Source organism: Echeneis naucrates, chromosome 2 (assembly GCF_900963305.1).
Source record: "Echeneis naucrates chromosome 2, fEcheNa1.1, whole genome shotgun sequence".
Classification (NCBI taxonomy): Eukaryota; Metazoa; Chordata; class Actinopteri; order Carangiformes; family Echeneidae; genus Echeneis; species Echeneis naucrates.
Window position 1 is genome coordinate 709,814 of NC_042512.1, and position 19,561 is coordinate 729,374.

At 39.0% G+C, this 19,561-nt stretch overlaps 1 protein-coding gene across 1 annotated transcript in view; it reads right to left on the reverse strand.

Moving 5' to 3' along the window:
• The window catches only part of LOC115053664 (NLR family CARD domain-containing protein 3-like), a 284,587-nt gene that overhangs the window by 93,021 nt on the left and 172,005 nt on the right, over nucleotides 1-19,561 (reverse strand). Inside the window, exon 7 of the mRNA XM_029518514.1 lies at nucleotides 16,352-16,525. Coding sequence (XP_029374374.1) covers nucleotides 16,352-16,525 — 174 coding nt within the window. The remainder of the gene's footprint in view (nucleotides 1-16,351; nucleotides 16,526-19,561) is intronic.

A 19,561-nucleotide genomic window follows, 5' to 3' on the forward strand; every position in this document is an offset into this window, starting at 1 on the left:
GACGTTTGTTGGACGCTGAAGTGTGCGACTTAAGTTCGACTGGAGCCTCCATCTGTTAGCTCTGGCAGGTAAGTCCACTCTAAAACCAGTCAAACTGTCACCTACACAACCTCCAAAAGTTCTACACAGAAAACATAACTCATCATTAATGATATATTTGAAGAAACATGAATAGCTGAATGTGGAAATCATACTTAAATATTCAGAATCTATTCTGATCTATGATTCCCCTTAACCAGCTCCTCCACTCTGCCTCTTTGCCAGATTGTCTTTGCATTACGCTCAGCTTTCCCGACGGACCTCCTGGGGCCTACCTGCCTTCAGCCCCAGACCACTACTACCCTCTCTATCTCTGCCCCGGTAACCCTGACCTGCTGCCTGTCTCTAGACTCTGCCTCTGCCTGCCGTCTGTTTGGGCTATTGCACGTAGTCAATAAAGTTCTCAGCTGTTCCAGTCTAGACTTGTGCCATTCTTGGGTGAGAGAGCGAACCCATTACAGTTTTCTTGTTCTGTGTATGAGCACCTCAGAGGTGTTTTTGTTGGCAAAAGGGTTTATATTTGTGTTGATTTCTTTGACTTTGGATGATTCTAAGAAACATTGAAATAAGATTTTAATATTTCAAATTAATATACGATGTCCCCTTTCAAAAACATTAGATTAATGTTTTCCATTCCAATGTCATTTTTAAATAAACTTTTTCAAAAGCTATTTTCAACCATTTAACAGTTAAATGTCTAAAACCTGAAGAGGATTTTCCCTCATAAATATAAACCTGTCTGCAGTTCAGAGTCACCACAACTGTAACATCATATTAATCTGAGAGCAGAAATAAAACATGAGTCTGACCTCAGAGTCTCCAGTCTGCAGTGAGGACTCTCCAGAAAACCACACAGATCCTTCAGTCCTGAATCCTTCAGCTTGTTCCAACTCAGGTCCAGTTCTCTGAGATGGGAGGGGTTGGACTTCAGAGCTGAGACCAGAGAAGAACAGCTGATCTCTGACAAACTGCAGCCCTTCAACCTGAGTAAAGAATAAAAGATGTGACTTTAGGAGACAAAGTTCCTGCTTGAAAGTGTTCAATGTTTCATCATCTGTTCAGAGCTGAAGGTTTAGAAAGCAGAAGTTTAGAAAATGAAAGTCAAACAGCTGAACCAACAGGAAGCAGCTTCACAACAGTCAAATACAAACAGTGACAAGATTTAATGAGAAAATGAAACAACACCTGAAAGAACCTGAACTGACTGACGGAGCAAACATGTTTCCTGCAGCAGAGAGAGGAGGGCAACGGGGCAACTGCTCCCCCAGCAGACCAGCCCTTAGAGCCAATCCTTATCTTAGTGTGGAACCAAACCACTGCAGCTGATTGGACTAAAGCTTTGCTACACAATCACAGCAAAATGGATGTTTTCCTGAGGTGGTGATGTTTACATTAGGTATGTTTGGAGCCACCTTATTGGTCATTTACATTCATGTAACTGCTTTGGGGTCAGTGGTTAATGTAAACATTATTATTCTAATAATGGACCAGGTGGGAAGGTTCCTTGGAAAATGAAAGCATTAGTTCTGACAATCTGTTTGATATTCAAACTAAATTGGCTTTATGACTGAAATATCCCAAACTCAACCAATAGAGCCATGTTACATATGGATGAAATTAATATTCTATATTTGTGATTTATCTGATATTTTCATTCATAAATGATGTTGTGATATTACAGATATTATAAACAAACTGTTCCTAAAGCAGAGAGATAAACGGTCTCTGGATGTTTGGAGGAAGCCAAAATGAGGAACCTACTGTCTTAATAAGAACACTTACAGTGTGGAACCTTACATTAAGAATAAGTGAACTAAAAGACAAAGATCATTATGGACAGTTGTGTTCAGGAACACTTCCATTAGTCCCAGAAACAGGGAGCTTTAATGCCACACCTGAGGAAGACCGGATTTGTTCACTATGCAAACTGGATGAAGTAGAAAGTCAGATCCATGTTTTGTTTTTGACATAGTCCACTCCTGGTTCTCCCCTCCACCACCCACTCTACCTGCCTGCTTACCTCTCTTGATCAGAATAAACAGACTCATCTGTTCCTCCCAGACTCCCCTTAACCAGCTCCTCCACTCTGCCTCTCTGCCAGATTGTCTTTGCATTACGCTCAGCTTTCCCGACGGACCTCCTGGGGCCTAACCTGCCTTCAGCCCCAGACCACTACTCCTCATCTCTGCCCCGGTAACCTGACCTGCTGCCTGTCTCTAGACTCTGCCTCTGCCTGCCGTCTGTTTGGGCTATTGCACGTAGTCAATAAAGTTCTCAGCTGTTCCAGTCTAGACTTGTGCCATTCTTGGGTGAGAGAGCGAACCCATTACAGTTTTCTTGTTCTGTGTATGAGCACCTCAGAGGTGTTTTTGTTGGCAAAAGGGTTTATATTTGTGTTGATTTCTTTGATTTTGGATGATTCTAAGAAACATTGAATTAAGATTTTAATATTTCAAATTCATATACGATGTCCCCTTTCAAAAACATTAGATTAATGTTTTCCATTCCAATGTCATTTTGAAATAAACTTTTTCAAAAGCTATTTTCAACCATTTAACAGTTAAATGTCTAAAACCTGAAGAGGATTTTCCCTCATAAATATAAACCTGTCTGCAGGTCAGAGTCACCACAACTGTAACATCATATTAATCTGAGAGCAGAAATAAAACATGAGTCTGACCTCAGAGTCTCCAGTCTACAGTGAGGACTCTTCAGAAAACCACACAGATCCTTCAGTCCTGAATCCTGCAGGTCGTTCCAACTCAGGTCCAGTTCTCTGAGATGGGAGGGGTTGGACTTCAGAGCTGAGACCAGAGAAGTACAGCTGATCTCTGACAAACTGCAGTTCTCCAACCTGAGTAAAGAATAAAAGATGTGACTTTAGGAGACAAAGTTCCTGCTTGAAAGTGTTCAATGTTTCATCATCTGTTCAGAGCTGAAGGTTTAGAAAGCAGAAGTTTAGAAAATGAAAGTCAAACAGCTGAACCAACAGGAAGCAGCTTCACAACAGTCAAATACAAACAGTGACAAGATTTAATGAGAAAATGAAACAACACCTGAAAGAACCTGAACTGACTGACGGAGCAAACATGTTTCCTGCAGCAGAGAGAGGAGGGCAACGGGGCAACTGCTCCCCCAGCAGACCAGCCCTTAGAGCCAATCCTTATCTTAGTGTGGAACCAAACCACTGCAGCTGATTGGACTAAAGCTTTGCTACACAATCACAGCAAAATGGATGTTTTCCTGAGGTGGTGATGTTTACATTAGGTATGTTTGGAGCCACCTTATTTCCACTGCTGCAGTGTGTTGCTCATGTATATTCATGTAACTGCTTTGGGGTCAGTGGTTCATGTAAACATTATTATTCTAATAATGGACCAGGTGGGAAGGTTCCTTGGAAAATGAAAGCATTAGTTCTTACAATCTGTTTGATATTCAAACTAAATTGGCATTAAATTGGCTTACCTCTCTTAATCAGGATAAACAGACTCATCTGTTCCTCCCAGACTCCCCTTAACCAGCTCCTCCACTCTGCCTCTCTGCATTACGCTCAGCTTTCCCGACGGACCTCCTGGGGCCTAACCTGCCTTCGGCCCCAGACCACTACTCCTCATCTCTGCCCCGGTAACCTGACCTGCTGCCTGTCTCTAGACTCTGCCTCTGCCTGCCGTCTGTTTGGGCTGCTGCACGTAGTCAATAAAGTTCTCAGCTGTTCCAGTCTAGACTTGTGCCATTCTTGGGTGAGAGAGCGAACCCATTACAGTTTTGTTGTTCTGTGTATGAGCACCTCAGAGGTGTTTTTGTTGGCAAAAGGGTTTATATTTGTGTTGATTTCTTTGATTTTGGATGATTCTAAGAAACACTGAAATAAGATTTTAATATTTCAAAAACATTAGATAAATGTTTTCCATTCCAATGTCATTTTGAAATAAACTTTTTCAAAAGCTATTTTCAACCATTTAACAGTTAAATGTCTAAAACCTGAAGAGGATTTTCCTTCATAAATATAAACCTGTCTGCAGGTCAGAGTCACCACAACTGTAACATCATATTAATCTGAGAGCAGAAATAAAACATGAGTCTGACCTCAGAGTCTCCAGTCTACAGTGAGGACTCTTCAGAAAACCACACAGATCCTTCAGTCCTGAATCCTTCAGGTTGTTCTGAATCAGGTCCAGTTTTCTGAGATGGGAGGGGTTGGACTTCAGAGCTGAGACCAGAGAAGAACAGCTGATCTCTGACAAACTGCAGCGCTCCAACCTGAGTAAATAATAAAAGATGTGACTTTAGGAGACAAAGTTCCTGCTTGCAAGCTTTCAATGTTTCATCATCTGTTCAGAGCTGAAGGTTTATAAAGTAGAAGTTTAGAAAATGAAAGTCAAACAGCTGAACAAACAGGAAGCAGCTTCACAACAGTCAAATACAAACAGTGACAAGATTTAATGATAAAATGAAACAACACTGTAAAGAACCTGAACTGACTCAAACTGTCAACATTGTGATTTTAACACATCAGAAATAACCAAACAGCAGAGTCAGCCAAACTTTATTTCTATCTCTGATTCTGCCACATATGAACTCCTGTATAACAATCTGAGCTCTGGCAGGTAAGTCCACTCTAAAACCAGTCAAACAGTCTACAAACAAGCTGCAGAAGTTCTAGACAGAAAATCTAACTCATCATTAATGAGATATTTGAAGAAACATGAACAGTTGAATGTGGAAATCCCCAGGGTCAATTTGACCACATTCAATGTTTCATCCATTCAAAAAATATTAGTTTACTTTTTTTTTTGCTTCGTATTTCATGACTTCCAAATTTGATGGTTAAAATTGATTAAACATAAAATTATCATGAAGACATTTTTCAATGTGCTGAACACATATTGCACACATTGGTATTCCTCTGGGGTCAATTTGACCCCAAGCTGTTTCAGCTGTGTAAAACTGGTCTGCCTGTGTGTGACCCATGTGTGACCTGACATTCCCACACCTATAGGTGCAGAATTGATACTTTTAAGTTGATACATGACATGGGGGGTATGAATGTGTGTGTGTATCTGACATATTACTAACACCTTCTGAAGTAGAACTGATATTTCCCGTGCTGTGGAGGGCGGGTTTTCCCCGTCAAAGACATTGGTAGTTCATTCAAAATAAGGGAGGAGCAAACATAAAAGCTTGCTGTCTATCTAAATCATTCCTCATTGTGCTGTGTATACTGCAGTCTGCATTCTCTCTCTCTCTCTCTCTCTCTCTCTGTGCAGAAGATTCAGCCCCGGGACAAACACACCAAAGCCATAACTGAGAATGAGAGGCCTACATTGCTGGTACCTGTAACATATAGATGGGGGGGATTTGTTGGACTCATTTGCATCAAAATACAAGTTCCCCATGAAATCCCACCACTGGCACAGCATCATCCTGCTGGATCTGACAATCTGTTTGATATTCAAACTAAATTGGTATTATGGCTGAAATTTCCCAAACTGAACCAACAGAGCCATGTTACATGTGGATGATTGTGTTCTGTTGGCTAAGAAAGAAGAAATGGTGCTGGAAGTGGAGACTAATGGAGAACCATGACAAAACCCAAGTGGAGCATTTTAGGCCAAGTTGAATGTTGTTAATCTTGGGACAGTACTGCTGTCCTACACTGATCAGTATAAATGTCCTGACGTTGGACCAACACATGACATTTAACCCAGCTGTCAGTGTTTTAGCTCAGTCTGCAGGTAGAGCCCTGAACAAGTCTGAACACTGTGCTCATCTGGGAGTTCATACTTTCACTCTGTTCTATAATGTGTGTGTGTGTGTGTGTGTGTGTGTGTGTGTGTGTGTCAGACGATGCTTCTGCTGTCTGGGGATTCTGTGGATATTCTCTTTGTAATACTCAGCATCATAGATCTATTGGTTATCTTACAGCAGTACACAAATGGACCTCAGTGTTGGCTCTTCATGGTGATTTGGGTTGGGAGCCCTCGAGTATCAGACATAAGAGACAAATGCTCCAGCTGTGGAACAGATCTGTGAAGCTGCCTGATCATAGAATTACTAAAAAGACATTTCATTCTGACACTTTGCATCACCATCCCTGGGCCAGTGAGCTGAAATTAATATTCTATACGAATGATTTATGAAATCTTTCTTCATTTCTCCTGCTTGTGTGATGATTGACTTTTTCCTTGCAAAGAAAATAAAAACTTGTCGGCTGGAAAAAGTCTCTATTTCATTCTTCACCAGCAACAGAGAATTTCCACAACAGAAATGACACACAAATGTGTCTACAGTAGCGGACTAACAATGGTCAGTGGAACTCCTCTAATGGGCTGTTGTCACAAGGAGCTTTGTGAACACTCCTACAGAGGTTAAATACCTGGGTCCAACTCCACTGTCTGTCAGGCTAGTGAGGACTGATGAACTGATGAAGCCCCTGAGATAAGAGGCCAAACATCTTCTTAGACAAACCTAAGCGCAGTTGCTTTCAATTCGACACGCAAATAAATAAATAAAATTAAATACTGACTAAAATCTGCATATTAACAGATGTGACTTTAGGAGACAAAGTTCCTGCTTGACAGTGTTCAATGTTTCATCATCTGTTCAAAACTGAAGTAAACCTTCAGAAAGTACAAGTTTAAAAATGAAAGTCAAACAGCTGAACCAACAGGAAGCAGCTTCACAACAGTCAAATACAAACAGTGAAAAGATTTCATGAGAAAATGAAACAACACTGTAAAGAACCTGAACTGACTCAAACTGTCAACATTGTGATTTTAACACATCAGAAATAACCAAACAGCAGAGTCAGCCAAACTTTATTTCTATCTCTGATTCTGCCACATATGAACTCCTGTATAACAATCTGAGCTCTGGCAGGTAAGTCCACTCTAAAACCAGTCAGTCTACAAACAAGCTGCAGAAGTTCTAGACAGAAAATGTAACTCATCATTAATGATATATTTGAAGAAACATGAACAGTTGAATGTGGAAATCATATTTAAATATGCTTAAAAAAAAAAAAAATCGATCCTGAAGCATACGGGGAGTGAATGCAGTGATTTTAAATCTGGTGTAATGTTCTCCCACCCCCTGATCCTCATCAGCTCGCGTGCAGCTGAACTCTGTAATAACTGAAGATTACAGATGCTCCTTTTGGGAAGACCAGAGAACATGTGTTTTGTGTCTTTTATGTGTTTGGTTTTGTAACTTGCCCTGTACAAATGTCACTTTTAACAATTCTTAAAAAATAAGGTTTGCAAATGTTTTTTTTTTTTTTTCTTAAGACCACATTTACATTGATAATGAGTCCTATTGTTTGTCGTTGGGATGCTATTGGATAGAAGAAGTGTTTATAGATCTGGTCATCTGGCTGTGAAGTCTCACTCATGGCAACACTCCTGTCGAGTTCATCTCTTCTTATTCTTGTTTTATACAACTTGATTTGTCAAGATTGAAGCAAGTAAAATTCCTGTAATATATTTTTGTGTGTTTATTACAGTGTCTACAACATGTAGATATTTAGTCATTCTAGAAAACATTCATCATATTTTATTCAAAACTTGTTATGTCCATGTTGTAATATTACAACTTTAAGTCAGAGTGCCTGTGCACGTTACACATTACAAAAGACTGCATTTCTCATGGTCACATATTGAAAAAAATGGAATAGAAATTTCAAATCTTTCCTGATTGACTGCGACTAACTTCGAAATCTGTTAAATTTAGTGTAGACTAATTATTAAATATGTGGACAAGTGATATACATTTGTGGTATTTGAAACTCCATCATCTATAGCAGTGCTTCAAACTCTGTTTTTTAACTCCTAAATGATCCTGGGATATTTTTTTGAGAAGTGATGAAGCACCTGTGATAAGAGGCCAAACATCTTTTTAGACAAAACTGAGTTCAGTTGCTTTTTCGATTCGACACAAATAAATGAATAAATAAATAAATGAAATTAACTACAGACTAAAATCTGCATATTAACACACATATGATGTCACCCTAAAAATATGTTTTCCAAAGTTACTTTCAAACCATTGAACAGTTTAAATGTTAAAACCTGAAGAGGATTTTCCCTCATAAATATAAACCTGTCTGCAGGTCAGAGTCACCACAACTGTAAAATCATATTAATCTGAGAACAGAAATAAAACATGAGTCTGACCTCAGAGTCTCCAGTCTACAGTGAGGACTCTTCAGAAAACCACACAGATCCTTCAGTCCTGAATCCTTCAGCTTGTTCTGACTCAGGTCCAGTTCTCTGAGATGGGAGGGGTTGGACTTCAGAGCTGAGACCAGAGAAGAACAGCTGATCTCTGACAAACTGCAGCTCTCCAACCTGAGTAAAGAATAAAAGATGTGACTTTAGGAGACAAAGTTCCTGCTTGAAAGTGTTCAATGTTTCATCATCTGTTCAGAGCTGAAAGTTTAGAAAGTAGAAGTTTAGAAAATGAAAGTCAAACAGCTGAACCAACAGGAAGCAGCTTCACAACAGTCAAATACAAACAGTGAAAAGTTTTAATGAGAAAATGAAACAACACTGTAAAGAACCTGAACTGACTCAAACTGTCAACATTGTGATTTTAACACATCAGAAATAACCAAACAGCAGAGTCAGCCAAACTTTATTTCTATCTCTGATTCTGCCACATATGAACTCCTGTATAACAATCTGAGCTCTGGCAGGTAAGTCCACTCTAAAACCAGTCAGTCTACAAACAAGCTGCAGAAGTTCTAGACAGAAAATGTAACTCATCATTAATGATATATTTGAAGAAACATGAACAGTTGAATGTGGAAATCATATTTAAATATGCTTAAAAAAAAAAAAAATCGATCCTGAAGCATACGGGGAGTGAATGCAGTGATTTTAAATCTGGTGAAATGTTCTCCCACCCCCTGATCCTCATCAGCACGCGTGCAGCTGAACTCTGTAATAACTGAAGATTACAGATGCTCCTTTTGGGAAGACCAGAGAACATGTGTTTTGTGTCTTTTATGTGTTTGGTTTTGTAACTTGCCCTGTACAAATGTCACTTTTAACAATTCTAAAAAAAAAAAAAAGGTTTGCAAATGTTTTTTTTTTTTTCTTAAGACCACATTTACATTGATAATGAGTCCTATTGTTTGTCGTTGGGATGCTATTGGATAGAAGAAGTGTTTATAGAGCTGGTCATCTGGCTGTGAAGTCTCACTCATGGCAACACTCCTGTCGAGTTCATCTCTTCTTATTCTTGTTTTATACAACTGGATTTGTCAAGATTGAAGCAAGTAAAATTCCTGTAATATATTTTTGTGTGTTTATTACAGTGTCTACAACATGTAGATATTTAGTCATTCTAGAAAACATTCATTATATTTCATTCAAAACTTGTTATGTCCATGTTGTAATATTACAACTTTAGGTCAGAGTGCCTGTGCACCTTACACATTACAAAAGACTGCATTTCTCATGGTCACATATTGAAAAAAATGGAATAGAAATTTCAAATCTTTGCTGATTGACTGCGACTAACTTCGAAATCTGTTAAATTTAGTGTAGACTAATTATTAAATATGTGGACATGTGATATACATTTGTGGTATTTGAAACTCCATCATCTATAGCAGTGTTTCAAACTCTGTTTTTTAACTCCTAAATGATCCTGGGATATTTTTTTGAGAAGTGATGAAGCCCCTGTGATAAGAGGCCAAACATCTTTTTAGACAAAACTGAGTTCAGTTGCTTTTTCGATTCGACACAAATAAATTAATAAATAAATAAATGAAATGAACTACAGACTAAAATCTGCATATTAACACACACATATTAATATATGATGTCACCCTAAAAATATGTTTTCCAAAGTTACTTTCAAACCATTGAACAGTTTAAATGTTAAAACCTGAAGAGGATTTTCCCTCATAAATATAAACTTGTCTGCAGGTCAGAGTCACCACAACTGTAAAATCATATTAATCTGAGAGCAGAAATAAAACATGAGTCTGACCTCAGAGTCTCCAGTCTACAGTGAGGACTCTTCAGAAAACCACAAAGATCCTTCAGGTCTGAATCCTTCAGGTCGTTCCCACTCAGGTCCAGTTCTCTGAGATGGGAGGGGTTGGACTTCAGAGCTGAGACCAGAGAAGAACAGCTGATCTCTGACAACCTGCAGTTCTCCAACCTGAGTAAAGAATAAAAGATGTGACTTTAGGAGACAAAGTTCCTGCTTGAAAGTGTTCAATGTTTCATCATCTGTTCAGAGCTGACAGTTTAGAAAGTAGAAGTTTAGAAAATGAAAGTCAAACAGCTGAACCAACAGGAAGCAGCTTCACAACAGTCAAATACAAACAGTGAAAAGTTTTAATGAGAAAATGAAACAACACTGTAAAGAACCTGAACTGACTCAAACTGTCAACATTGTGATTTGAACACATCAGAAATAACCAAACAGCAGAGTCAGCCAAACTTTATTTCTATCTCTGATTCTGCCACATATGAACTCCTGTATAACAATCTGAGCTCTGGCAGGTAAGTCCACTCTAAAACCAGTCAGTCTACAAACAAGCTGCAGAAGTTCTAGACAGAAAATGTAACTCATCATTAATGATATATTTGAAGAAACATGAACAGTTGAATGTGTAAATCATACTTAAATATGCTTTTAAAAAAAAAAAAAAAAAAAAAATCGATCCTGAAGCATACGGGGAGTGAATGCAGTGATTTTAAATCTGGTGAAATGTTCTCCCACCCCCTGATCCTCATCAGCACGCGTGCAGCTGAACTCTGTAATAACTGAAGATTACAGATGCTCCTTTTGGGAAGACCAGAGAACAAAAATGGAATAAATGTGAATCCTACATCAGGAGCTCTGCAGGGACACCTTAACTTCCCAGCTCTAATTCCTGGTGTACCATGGAATAGTGAGGGAAAATATATTTATATACTGTAAAAATCTTCTGTATGTTTTTACTCTCGTTTTTCACCCCCTCCATCCCCCTTTTTGTTTTTTGAGGGGTTTTTTTGTTTGTTTGTTTTTTTTCTTTTATGTGTTTGGTTTTGTAACTTGCCCTGTACAAATGTCACTTTTAACAATTCTTAAAAAAAAGGTTTTCAAATGTTTTTTTTTTGTTTGTTTTTTTTTCTTAAGACCACATTTACATTGATAATGAGTCCTATTGTTTGTCGTTGGGATGCTATTGGATAGAAGAAGTGTTTATAGATCTAGTCATCTGGCGGTGAAGTCTCACTCATGGCAACACTCCTGTCGAGTTCATCTCTTCTTATTCTTGTTTTATACAACTGGATTTGTCAAGATTGAAGCAAGTAAAATTCCTGTAATATATTTTTGCGTGTTTATTACAGTGTCTACAACATGTAGATATTTAGTCATTCTAGAAAACATTCATTATATTTCATTCAAAACTTGTTATGTCCATGTTGTAATATTACAACTTTAGGTCAGAGTGCCTGTGCACGTTACACATTACAAAAGACTGCATTTCTCATGGTCACATATTGAAAAAAATGGAATAGAAATTTCAAATCTTTCCTGATTGACTGCGACTAACTTTGAAATCTGTTAAATTTAGTGTAGACTAATTATTAAATATGTGGACATGTGATATACATTTGTGGTATTTGAAACTCCATCATCTATAGCAGTGTTTCAAACTCTGTTTTTTAACTCCTAAATGATCCTGGGATATTTTTTTGAGAAGTGATGAAGCCCCTGTGATAAGAGGCCAAACATCTTTTTAGACAAAACTGAGTTCAGTTGCTTTTTCGATTCGACACAAATAAATTAATAAATAAATAAATGAAATGAACTACAGACTAAAATCTGCATATTAACACACATATGATGTCACCCTAAAAATATGTTTTCCAAAGTTACTTTCAAACCATTGAACAGTTTAAATGTTAAAACCTGAAGAGGATTTTCCCTCATAAATATAAACTTGTCTGCAGGTCAGAGTCACCACAACTGTAACATCATATTAATCTGAGAGCAGAAATAAAACATGAGTCTGACCTCAGAGTCTCCAGTCTACAGTGAGGACTCTCCAGAAAACCACACAGATCCTTCAGTCCTGAATCCTTCAGGTCATTGTTGTGACTCAGGTCCAGTTCTCTGAGATGGGAGGGGTTGGACTTCAGAGCTGAGACCAGAGAAGAACAGCTGATCTCTGACAACCTGCAGTTCTCCAACCTGAGTAAAGAATAAAAGATGTGACTTTAGGAGACAAAGTTCCTGCTTGAAAGTGTTCAATGTTTCATCATCTGTTCAGAGCTGACAGTTTAGAAAGTAGAAGTTTAGAAAATGAAAGTCAAACAGCTGAACCAACAGGAAGCAGCTTCACAACAGTCAAATACAAACAGTGAAAAGTTTTAATGAGAAAATGAAACAACACTGTAAAGAACCTGAACTGACTCAAACTGTCAACATTGTGATTTTAACACATCAGAAATAACCAAACAGCAGAGTCAGCCAAACTTTATTTCTATCTCTGATTCTGCCACATATGAACTCCTGTATAACAATCTGAGCTCTGGCAGGTAAGTCCACTCTAAAACCAGTCAAACAGTCTACAAACAAGCTGCAGAAGTTCTAGACAGAAAATGTAACTCATCATTAATGATATATTTGAAGAAACATGAACAGTTGAATGTGTAAATCATACTTAAATATGCCAAAAAAAAAAAAAAAAAAAAAAATCGATCCTGAAGCATACGGGGAGTGAATGCAGTGATTTTAAATCTGGTGAAATGTTCTCCCACCCCCTGATCCTCATCAGCACGCGTGCAGCTGAACTCTGTAATAACTGAAGATTACAGATGCTCCTTTTGGGAAGACCAGAGAACAAAAATGGAATAAATGTGAATCCTACATCAGGAGCTCTGCAGGGACACCTTAACTTCCCAGCTCTAATTCCTGGTGTACCATGGAATAGTGAGGGAAAATATATTTATATACTGTAAAAATCTTCTGTATGTTTTTACTCTCGTTTTTCACCCCCCCATCTCCCTTTTTGTTTTTTGAGGGTTTTTTTTTTTTTGTTTGTTTGTTCGTTATTTTTTTCTTTTATGTGTTTGGTTTTGTAACTTGCCCTGTACAAATGTCACTTTTAACAATTCTTAAAAAAAAAGGTTTGCAAATGTTTTTTTTTTTTTTTTTTTTTTTCTTAAGACCACATTTACATTGATAATGAGTCCTATTGTTCGTCGTTGGGATGCTATTGGATAGAAGAAGTGTTTATAGATCTAGTCATCTGGCGGGGAAGTCTCACTCATGGCAACACTCCTGTCGAGTTCATCTCTTCTTATTCTTGTTTTATACAACTGGATTTGTCAAGATTGAAGCAAGTAAAATTCCTGTAATATATTTTTGTGTGTTTATTACAGTGTCTAGAACATGTAGATATTTAGTCATTCTAGAAAACATTCATTTTATTTCATTCAAAACTTGTTATGTCCATGTTGTAATATTACAACTTTAGGTCAGAGTGCCTGTGCACGTTACACATTACAAAAGACTGCATTTCTCATGGTCACATATTGAAAAAAATGGAATAGAGATTTCAAATCTTTCCTGATTGACTGCGACTAACTTTGAAATCTGTTAAATTTAGTGTAGACTAATTATTAAATATGTGGACATGTGATATACATTTGTGGTATTTGAAACTCCATCATCTATAGCAGTGTTTCAAACTCTGTTTTTTAACTCCTAAATGATCCTGGGATATTTTTTTGAGAAGTGATGAAGCCCCTGTGATAAGAGGCCAAACATATTTTTAGACAAAACTGAGTTCAGTTGCTTTTTCGATTCAACACAAATAAATGAATAAATAAATAAATGAAATGAACTACAGACTAAAATCTGCATATTAACACACACATATTAATATATGATGTCACCCTAAAAATATGTTTTCCAAAGTTACTTTCAAACCATTGAACAGTTTAAATGTTAAAACCTGAAGAGGATTTTCCCTCATAAATATAAACTTGTCTGCAGGTCAGAGTCACCACAACTGTAAAATCATATTAATCTGAGAGCAGAAATAAAACATGAGTCTGACCTCAGAGTCTCCAGTCTGCAGTGAGGACTCTTCAGAAAACCACACAGATCCTTCAGGTCTGAATCCTGCAGGTTGTTGTCACTCAGGTCCAGTTCTCTGAGATGGGAGGGGTTGGACTTCAGAGCTGAGACCAGAGAAGAACAGCTGATCTCTGACAAACTGCAGCATCTCAACCTGAGTAAAGAATAAAAGATGTGACTTTAGGACACAAAGTTCCTGCTTGAAAGTGTTCAATGTTTCATCATCTGTTCAGAGCTGAAGGTTTAGAAAGTAGAAGTTTAGAAAATGAAAGTCAAACAGCTGAACCAACAGGAAGCAGCTTCACAACAGTCAACTACAAACAGTGACAAGTTTTAATGAGAAAATGAAACAACACCTGAAAGAACCTGAACTGACTCAAACTGTCAACATTGTGATTTGAACACATCAGAAATAACCAAACAGCAGAGTCAGCCAAACTTTATTTCTATCTCTGATTCTGCCACATATGAACTCCTGTATAACAATCTGAGCTCTGGCAGGTAAATCCACTCTAAAATCAGTCAAACAGTCTACAAACTTCACCATCTTTAATGGATAATAGAGATGGGTAAAAAAAAAAAAATAATGTTTTTCCTGATTTTGACTTATCTTCAGTTGTATGATTTGATATAAATCCATAGAATCCTAAAATCCTAAAATCATTATTCTAATAATGGACCAGGTGTTTCCTTGGAAACTGACAGCATTAGTTCTGACAATCTGTTTGATATTCTAACTAAATTGGTATTATGGCTGAAATTTCCCAAACTGAACCAACAGAGCCATGTTACATGTGGATGATCTATTCTGTTGGCTAAGAAATAAAAAATGTTCACATTATGCTGAACATTGTTCCAAAACGGTGCTGGTATTGGAGACTAATGGAGAACCAAGACAAAACACAAGTGGAGCATTTTAGGCCAAGTTGAATGTTGTTAATCTTGGGACAGTACTGCTGTCCTACACTGATCAGTATAAATGTCCTGACGTTGGACCAACACATGACATTTAACCCAGCTGTCAGTGTTTTAGCTCAGTCTGCAGGTAGAGCCCTGAACAAGTCTGAACACTGTGCTCATCTGGGAGTTCATACTTTCACTCTGTTCTGTAGTGTGTGTGTGTGTGTGTGTGTGTGTGTGTGTGTGTGTGTGTGTGTGTGTGTGTGTGTGTGTGTCAGACGATGCTTCTGCTGTCTGGGGATTCTGTGAATATTCTCTTTGTAATACTCAGCATCATAGAGCTATTGGTTATCTTACAGCAGTACACAAATGGACCTCAGTGTTGGCTCTTCATGGTGATTTGGGTTGGGAGCCCTCGAGTATCAGACATAAGAGACAAATGCTACAGCTGTGGAACAGATCTGTGAAGCTGCCTGATCATAGAATTACTAGAAAGATATTTCATTCACAGTCCCTGGGCCAGTGAGCTGAAATTAATATTCTATATGAATGAAATATATAATATTTTCACTACTAAATGATGTTGTGTTATTAGAGATATTATAAACAGTTCCTAAAGCATAGAGAAAATGGTCTCTGGGTGTTTAGAGGAAGACAAAATGAAGAACCAAATGTCTTATAAAGAACTCTGTTATGGCCTTTAGTCATTTGTATATATTGTTGTTTGCCCCCTTCGTTCACAGGGTGCAATCCACTCTGTGTGTGAGTCCAATTTACTGTTCCAGACAGAGAGGTGGGATTCTTCTGCATTTTGGTTTGGGTGAAACAAATAGCAGTCCTAGTCGCTGTATAGCTGTAATAGCTGTGGGGGAAGGTATTTGTTTTCATTAACCATTTTCTCCTGATTCGTTGCTAGGGAATGTTTGTCTTTAGTTTATGTCAGGTTATATTCCAAACCTTACTTGATTATGATTTAAACACAGAAATAAACAACAGTAGAACACACAGCAAACACATCGATTAAAGTAAAGACAGTTACGAACTCAGTTACACACGATGTAGTGATGCATTGATTCTGCTCTATGATTCACCAGGAGGACACCAGCATGCACCTGTTGGTTGAGCAACATGTTTCATTGAGTGTGTTCTCCAGGTGGTGAATCAAATCAGTGATTCATTTTGAATTATGAAGCTTTTTATATTGATTACAATCTCCAAAATCTACAAACATCTTCTGTTCATTTTATCTAATTTAATGAAAAATCATTAAGAAAAAAAAAAAAAAAAAAAAAAAAGACACAAGCCACAAACAAACTCTGACCTGAGAGTTTCCAGCTCACAGTGTGGACTCTTCAGTCCAGCAGACAGAAGCTTCACTCCTGAATCCTGCAGGTTGTTGTTACTCAGGTCCAGATCTCTCAGACTAGAGGACTGGGAGCTGAGGACTGAGGACAGAGCTTCACAGCTTCTGTCTGAGAGGTTACAGCCACTCAGTCTGAAGAGGAATCAGAAAAACAAGAGGAGAAAATCACATATATGTTTTTGACAAAGAAAAAAATTTGGTTGATCTAGATGGATTTATTTGCACATACAGAACTTTGTTGGAGGCTTTGACCACTGGCAGGAGCCTCAGAAGAGCCTCCTCTGAAGCAGAGTATTTCTTCAGGTCAAACACGTCCAGATCTTTTTCTGATGACAGTAAGATGAAGACCAGAGCTGACCATTGAGCAGGAGACAGTTCATCTGTGGAGAGACGTCCTGATCTCAGGGACCGTTGGATCTCCTCCACCAGAGAACCATCATTCAGTTCATTCAGACATGGCAACAAGTTGATACTTTTCTCTGGAGACAGATTCTCACTGATCTTTGTCTTGATGTACTGGACTGTTTTCTGATTGGTCTCTGAGCTACTTCCTGTCTGTGTCACCAGGCCTCGTAGGAGAGTTTGGTTGGTCTGCAGTGAAAGACCCAGAAGGAACCGGAGGAACAAGTCCAGGTGTCCATTTGGACTCTGTAAGGCCTCATCCACAGCACTCTGGTAGAGACGTGTTGTTTTAGATCCAGTCCTTCTTTGTTTAAACTTTCGAGTTGTTTGTTTTTCTGACATCAAATTGACTCCAGAGTTGATGAAGGTCAGATGGACATGAAGAGCAGCCAGAAACTCCTGAACACTCAGATGGACGAAGCAGAAGACCTTGTCCTGGTACAGCCCTGTCTCCTCTTTGAAGATCTGTGTGAACACTCCTGAGTAAACTGATGCTGCTCTGATATCGATGCCACACTCTGTCAGGTCTGATTCATAGAAGATCAGGTTTCCTTTCTGCAGCTGCTCAAAAGCCACTTTTCCCAGAGACTCAATCATCTTCCTGGTCTCTGGACTCCAGTGTGGATCTGACTCAGCTCCTCCATCGTACTTGACGTTCTTCAGTTTGGACTGAACCACCAGGAAGTGGATGTACATCTCAGTCAGGGTCTTGGGCAGCTCTCCTCCCTCTCTGGTCTTCAACACCTCCTCCAGAACTGTAGCAGTGATCCAGCAGAAGACTGGGATGTGGCACATGATGTGGAGGCTTCGTGAGGTCTTGATGCGGGAGATGATCCTGCTGGCCTGCTCCTCATGTCTGAACCTCTTCCTGAAGTACTCCTCCTTCTGGGGGTCACTGAACCCTCTGACCTCTGTCACCATGTCAACAGACTGAGGAGGGATCTGATTGGCTGCTGCAGGTCGTGTGGTTATCCAGAGGCGAGCAGAGGGAAGCAGTTTCCCCCTGATGAGGTTTGTCAGCAGCACGTCCACTGAGGTGGACTCTGTAGGATCAGTCAGGACCTCAGTGTTGTGGAAGTCCAGAGGGAGTCGACACTCATCCAGACCGTCAAAGATGAACACAACCTGGAAGTGATCAAAGCTGCAGATTCCTGCTTCTTTGGTTTCAGTGAAGAAGAGATGAACAAGTTCCACCAAGCTGAACTTCTTCTCTTTCAGCACATTCAGCTCTCTGAAGGTGAAGGGGAATGTGAACTCTATGTCCTGGTTGGCTTTGTCTTCCGCCCAGTCCAGAGTGAACTTCTGTGTTAAGACGGTTTTCCCAATGCCAGCCACTCCCTTTGTCATCACTGTTCTGATTGGTTGGTCTCTTCCAGGTGGGGTTTTAAAGATGTCTTCTTGTCTGATGCTTGTTTCTGCTCTGTCCTGTTTCCTGGATGCTGTTTCAATCTGTCTGACCTCATGTTCCTCATTGACCTCTCCAGTCCCTCCCTCTGTGATGTAGAGCTCTGTGTAGATCTGATTCAGAAGGGTTGGGTTTCCTGCTTTAGAGATCCCCTCAAACACACACTGGAACTTCTTCTTCAGCTCAGATTTGAGTTTATGCTGACACACTCGAGCAGGACTTCCTGAATAAACAAAAAATAAATAAATAAAAGATGAAAAAAAATTACTACAAGGTTGATATTTACTTCTCCTAAGGAATAAGAATATGATCATATTTCTCTCCGTCTCCTCAGACTTTAGTAAATGTCTAATTGATCCATCATGTTAAATCCTCTTACTGCTCTGCAGACAGTCAGCCAGCTCCTCCTGCTTCATCCTCCTCAGGAAGTTCACTGTGATCTTCAGAAATGCCTCTCTGCTCCTCCTCTGCTCTTCATCCACCTCATCATCCTCATTCTTGATGAATTGTGGGTAATCTGGACTCAGACTCCTTTTGATTTTCTTCAGCTCGTTCTTCACAAAACAGACGATGTTCTCCTCCAGCAGCTGGAACACAATAACATCCTGTGTAAAGTTCACTCTCAGTATAAACTGATGGATCAAAGCATCAGATCATCAGTCAGCAGAGTTCAACTTTAGCTGCTGCTGTATCATCTGCTGCCACGTCTCTTTCCAGAGCTACACAGAAAGATTCAGACCTGCTGACTTCACTAAACTAACTTCACTGGTGTAACTTACTAAGTTTGACTTTAGATTCTGACAACACAGAGATCCTGATCATCACATGAAGACCAAACTGATACAGCCCTTCAACACATCAACTCAGGAAGTGAAAATTCAGGGTATTAACTGTGACTGTTGGTGAAGATGGATCAGACCACCTGAACTCGTTCACTGATGAATTATTCCATCTTTAAACCCTGTAGAGACAGAGTCCATGGAGGTCCAGGACTGAATCTGATTAGCTTTGGTCTTTGTTATTCAGTCACAGCTGAAATTCTCTGGAAAACAACTAAATAAACTTTTCTTTAGGATTCACTGTAGATGAACAAGAAGGAACAGAAATGTTTTGTAAAAGTCTCCAACAGACCATATTCATACAGAACATATCTGTTGAGGCTGATGGATTATTGCTCTGTGGTGAACTACAACTCCCAGTCCTCTCCCATTCTCTCCCACCCCAAACCTGTTCAATCCCAATTCAACTTCTGTCTGTCACAGAGTAAAGCTCTACTGGTCTAAAGAGTGCAGCTTCAAACTCAAGTCTTTGTTGGTGTCTGTTGTAGTCACTGGATGAACATTTACACACCATAAATATGG